The sequence below is a fragment of the Lygodium microphyllum genome, chromosome 5, assembly GCF_053477565.2.
Source record: "Lygodium microphyllum isolate KBCC chromosome 5, Lygodium_microphyllum_v1.1.10, whole genome shotgun sequence".
Taxonomy (NCBI): domain Eukaryota; kingdom Viridiplantae; phylum Streptophyta; class Polypodiopsida; order Schizaeales; family Lygodiaceae; genus Lygodium; species Lygodium microphyllum.
This window is the reverse complement of record NC_141139.1, coordinates 174834334-174840333: the sequence shown is the minus strand read 5'-3', so window position 1 is coordinate 174840333 and position 6000 is coordinate 174834334. Positions and strand designations below refer to the sequence as shown.

The following is a 6000-nucleotide window of genomic DNA, read 5'->3' as shown; positions in this document are numbered from 1 at the left end:
ATGAGGTGAATCCCACTGGAACAAAGTTAGATGTAGAATGAGTAAGCAAAGCTCAAATACATCATGTACATAACATTAGATATCCAAGATCCAAGTGTATACATCCGGAGCATCCAAGTGAAAGTAGTCAGCAAAGCATCCATTGTAACATTCGAGTAGGTAACTGACAACTAATGTCAATGTCCAAAGCTCCGTAGTAACTCAAATGCAAGTCAAAAGGCAAAGCCCAATGTCCATCAAGCATAGCCAATACATGTAGCATCCATATCAGACATAAACATTGAAGAGGGTTCCCCAAGTATTATCCAAGGATAATAGGCATAAATAGTCTCAAAGAATGCTAGTTATAGGCAAATGACAAACAATGACAATCAAAATGAGCTTCAATCACTGCTCAAAGGCATTCTAGAACCATGGCATAGCATGTTACATCAACCATAAGCATCGATATATCAAATGCAAGTAATTAGTAAGCATCCGAGAAGCAATAGACATGTAGTTCACTAGCAAAATAGTGCTCAAATTAGTTCCAAAATGAGCTCAAAGCATAGGCATATCGTCCTTGAATATGGTGATATCATACGTAGCCATTCAGGCATCAAACGAGCACACCATTGATCATGAGATATTAAAGACAGGGGGCTGCCCTATTATACAGCCTGTAAACTATAATGCACAGTCAATAGCTAAAGGATAACACTCCAATGGAGTGCTCAAGTAGCATGATATCAGTTGAAGGGAGTGAGCCCTGAAGTGGAAGCATGGAGCTGAAGCAAGAGCTATGGTGGAGAGAGAGAGAGAAGATGTGGAAACTCCAACAATCACAATGTATGACCGACCTTCCCTTTATTCAAATGTCACTAAAAGAATAAAGAATAAAGTGACAATGATGGGCGCCTGCCACTTATAGAATTAGGTGTGCAGGTAATCGATACATGGTGTGAGTAATTAATGCATGGTGTGGTATTGCCAGTGTAACTAATACATGGGTGGCGAGGCATAGACGTCTTTACCCCCAACAAATTTTCCTTAGATTTTGCATGGGTTTTTAATCGTATTAGATGAATGGGAGATCCTTTCTCCCAAAATTTCAAAGTTTTATTTTTCCAAATTTGACAATCCATAGAGATCAAGTACAAGAGTCAAAGGAAAAAAGGAGCTAGTATTTTGTTTCTACATTCTCTTTATGCTATGAAGGATATATGCCACTCTAACAATTGCTTCATCTTGGTTCATCTAGATTCTAGGGATTGTCTAGATCTTCTAGGGAAATGGGGCTTTTCTTCCCTAGTTTTATGGTTTGTTTGATAATGCCTTGCTTCAAAAATGTTAATGTGACAGACAAGAGGCCACTTTAGAGCAAGTGTAGAAAATTTACCTTGAAACATAGTGTCATTTCTTCAAAGCCAGATTTGCCAGTAAGCGTATCCCTTGAGAACCTTTCAGATTTTTGTAAGGATACCATTAGCTACCCCAATGAGGAACTCTCACTAATTTCTCCTTCGCGATACAAATTTAACACTTTCAATACTAAATTCCAATGTAATTCAATTGATATTAACCCTCGTGCATGGACACTAATTCCTTCATAATTTGAGGTTGGTGGTATATATAAGGGCCCCATCGCATCCGGGGTTGGAGGGGTGATTAGAGTGCTACTCCCCCCACTAACCCTATGGTCACACTCTTGTGGCTAGGGGAAATGGGATTATGTTAACCCCCACCTCCCCCTCCTAGCATCTCAAAATGAGGTTCTAACTCAGTGCTAGCAAGGTTAAGACTCTCATTGTGCTCCTATTGGTTGCTCCTTTGTAGCGGTTGTTAGCTTTTTTATTAGTCATAGATATCGAACCAATGAGATTTTAGTTTTTCTTTCTACAAAACTGTCATTGACGACTTGAACCTCTATCCTCATGGCGCGACTATTCTTTTTGGGGGGGGAAGATAAACCTGCCAGCCACTGGTGTTACTGCTCTTAGCGTTGGTGCAACTTGGGCCCTAAAGAGGATATCCATTCAACTTTGGAAGTTGGTGGCCAAGACCGACTTAAATAACACGGCACACGAGCACGTTCATCGTTGTGCTTTCAAGTTGGCTACGAAAACTTTTGTGACATCCGTGCCAAGTAAGTCTGTGACGTGGAGCAACACGGCTCCGAATTTCGGCTCTAATAAAATTTGCATTGCACCATCATGGCGACAAATCATACATCAGGCGAGCTATGGCGGCTCCTTCCTGCAGCTCTTCGTCTTCTTCGAGCCTGCATAAGCTTCTTCTACTGTTGAAATCCATCCTGATTGTGAGATTTCTCCTTCGCCTTTACACGAGGCGATCATCATCCCGTGCTCCTGCTAGTCGTCCTCCCCAGCAAGAGGACCCGCGCAAAGCTGAGTTCCTCTCCCAGTACAGGGAGCAATATGGCTATCCTAAGGGTCCAATCTCCATCGACGAGCTTCGTACCAAGGAATTCTCCAGGCTAAAAGGTAATGAAGCTTTCCTTTACAGGCGCTCAAGATTCATCATATACTGCTTTGCGTTCTTATAGAAGAGGGAAAATGTATTCTTTGCCATTGATCCTTGAAACTTTCCTGCAAGGTTCTGATTACGAATGCTTCATGCGTTTGTCTTGCAGGAGAGGTGTACCTGGACCATGCAGGCGCTACTCTCTATGCGGAATCTCAAATTGTTTCCTCCTTGGAAGATTTGCGTACAAATGTCTACGGCAATCCCCGTATCCATGATTGTGACCTTAATATAATTCAGAGAGTCAATTTGCTTCCAGCCGAACCTGTGCTGATTTTGCTGAGACCGTCTTTTTTCTTTTCTAACAGTTTTTTGAAAAATCAAGTTAACCGAGATTGTACAATGCTGTTCAATATTTGAATCCCATAATAGGTTCACACATTCTTAACTTGGGGAGAATTGATTACAAGATTTTATGAGATGATGTGCTTAGCTTGCATCTATTTTGGAATGTGAGACAGGTGCATTTGTTGCCCGAGACAATTAATCTGGGCTTAGTAAATGACTACCTGCTATCTATTTTCTTTTCCTGATAGAGGTTGTTCATTTTTGATCGTTTCATAACTTATTTATTTCAATTTACAGCTGACTATTATGGTAGACTTTGATTTTATGCTCAAAATCCGTCACAAAGATTAGTTTCGTGTGCTTCTTTTGCATCATTCTTGACTGTTACAAGATAGCCAAAGTGCTTGCAGCACCACTTCATCTGATGTTATAACACAAACTCGTCAAGAGGTACTTGGTTTTATGGCTTGTCACCTACATATATTGTTATGAGGCTGCTGTTTTTGGGTTCTGAATTTTGCAATTTCATTCTTAAGCTTTTGATGTTTGGTGACCATTACAAGGGTAACAATGTGGATGCTAGAGCACTATTAGGAGACAGATTGAGAGAATCCTCTTGGTGGGAAGCCATCTTTGTCTCTAGTGGCTCGGTAGGTGAGACCGAGGTGCTTGCCATGTGTAACTGAATTGTAAGCTCCTCTCGACTGAGCACTAACAAAGGGGGATCTAGACTCTAGGCTATACTTAGAGTTGGGAGGTGATCCACATGTAGCTCATGTAACTGCAGCCATGTGCTTGTTTGAGCATATTAGGTCTTTGTATCACCTTTCAATGCCAGCTGTCTGGTTGACTCTACACCAAGTCTAGGAATCTTTACCTTTAGACACTTCAAGCCTCTCTTTAAAAGTCACAGTCTTGAAAAGGACATGAGCCACGAAAGGTGATACTTCCATCTCCTCTTTTTGTCTTACCAATGATTTATTCATGACCATTTGTAGCTCATCATTAGGGGCCACTCCATATGCTGCCACCCAACCTCCCTTCTATTGTGTGGTTCCTTTAGTAGTAGAGTCTAGACCCCTAGATAGAGGTCCATATAAGAATGCTAGTGTGAGTGGTGTATTAACGAGTCCAGAGCTCATGGAATATGTGTAATCTTAGGCCTACAAAAGTGTGTCAGAAGTGGTGCAACAATGGAAGCGTAAACATAAGCTGTAATAAACTGCTGAAACACAAGACGAGAGAAAGGGAAAGAAAAAACACAATATAGATGAGAACTCAGATGTATGCTAAATTAACCAATTGAAGAGGAGGAGTCCAGAATAAATAGTCATGAATAATGCCATAAAATATGTCAGGTCGGCTAGCAATAAGTGCCCAATATGACCATAAAATGACACAATAAAAAATACATAAATAGTCTAAATAATATGCCCAAGCCTCTGCAGCTCAGACTTGCACATGAGCTAACATATTTGCTAACACCCTCTCTCAGATCATGGGTGCTGATACAATACAATGGTACAATGAGAATGAATCAGAAACCATACAACATAGAACCATCGAGTAGAACCATGGATACCCAAGCAGTGGGTGATCAAGCCACCACCAAGGTATCTCGGAGAGAACCTGATGTTGATGTCGATCGTACCAGCTCCTGAAAATAGAGAAGATCATAGTAGCTCTCAATATCTGTCAACAATGCCTTTGAAGTAGCACACGTGACCATTCTATCACCAATGCCACGGTGCATAAATGACCATGGATCCCCCTCCTTTGGCCAAACTGCCAAAGTGTCCCCTCATGTGAGCTTAAGACGAAAGCCACCCGCTCTGTCAAGTTGCCAGCCCATCATGAATCTAGATGTCAATCCTAGCTCTAGGATTCGTACCTGCTAGACTTTGGTTGATGCGTCAGGGATGTCCCTCTTTGGATCTTGTGCATCCGTATAGAGATAAAGATGAGGCACGACTGCCCTATCTCACCACCCTCTCACACTCCCTCTCTGGCACTGGAGAGTCGTGAGGGATGACCGCATCATCACCACTAGAAAGTAGCTGAGGAAGGGGCCACTAACACCTTTTCACGATTCGAAGAAGAGGATCCCTTTCGCACCTTGGACTTCACCTTGGTTGGAGGATCTAAGGAATCTGAGGTAGATGATGACTCGTTGGAGAAGTCTGCATTCCGCTTTGTCTTCTACTCCTTTTTCTTCCTGGGAGCCACTAACGCTTTGCAGTCCTTCCGCAAATGACCTTTCTTGCCACAGTGGTAACATTGGGTCTTCGACTTTTTCGTCTTCGAACCCCTCTCTGAAGCTGCAAAAGCCTCACGGGAATCTCCATGTAGCATATCATCAGTGGATGTGTATGGAGGAGCCATCTGTAGAGGATTGAGAAGAGAAGTAGAGAAAAGAAGGTATTTGGAGAGGGAACATAGCCAAAACAGGAGCATAGATTGCAAAAAACATGAGTTCACATATAGTAGAACCCAAAAATCTGGCAAAAAAAAGTTGAGCTACTGCAAAAAATCAACAAATCAATCAAAAACTGCCAAAAATGACTTGAAAGTACAGTCGCCCAGCCAAGAAGGAGTCAAGAACACCAAAAAGCAGGCTGAGTATTGCCACAAATAGGCTGAAAAACTGTTGCAGCAGCCTGAAAACTGAAAATGCAGGCAATAGAGGGGTTGTAGATAGTAGGCGATGGCAAATCTGCAGAAAACGCAGGTAAAACAAGTCGCCTGTATGGAGCAGCAGTCACTTGATCAGAAAGGGTGAAAACAGTCCTGAAATCAACAAGGAAACATAGCCAGAGCACAAATCGTGAAATCTGATACCATGTTAGAAGTGGTGCAGCAATGGAAGTGTAAATAAGCTGTAATAAACTGCTGAAACACAAGACGAGAGAAAGGGAAAGAAAAAACACAATACAGATGAGAACTCGGATGTATGCTCATATATCAGACACGAGATTGTCGCATACAACAGTGAGTCACTGGCTACATGGGCATTAGCACCGGCTCCTCTCTCCATAGGACCTCTAGGTGGTGAACTGACCAACTGAGGAGGAGGAGCCCAAAATAAATAGGCAGGAATAATGCCATAAAATATATTAGGTTGGCCAGCAATAAATCCAATATGACCATAAAATGACACAATAAAAAATACTTAAATAGCCTAAATAATAC

General features: G+C 41.9%; 1 protein-coding gene across 8 annotated transcripts in view; it reads left to right on the top strand.

The window, feature by feature from the left end:
* Window positions 1-2065: 2065 nt before the first annotated feature.
* The window catches only part of LOC148036708 (molybdenum cofactor sulfurase-like), a 126478-nt gene continuing 122543 nt past the window's right edge, over window positions 2066-6000 (top strand). For 2 of the 8 annotated variants that reach the window (XM_087678770.1, XM_087678769.1), the window contains exons 1-3: window positions 2079-2483; window positions 2633-2731; window positions 3203-3261. In XM_087678770.1, the coding sequence (XP_087534896.1) occupies window positions 2222-2483; window positions 2633-2731; window positions 3203-3261 (420 nt within the window). In that variant the 5' untranslated portion in view covers window positions 2079-2221. Of the gene's footprint in view, window positions 2484-2632; window positions 2732-3202; window positions 3262-6000 lie in introns of all 8 variants that reach the window. The other 6 variants (XM_087678773.1, XM_087678774.1, XM_087678772.1 and 3 more) reach the window with 6 other exon arrangements.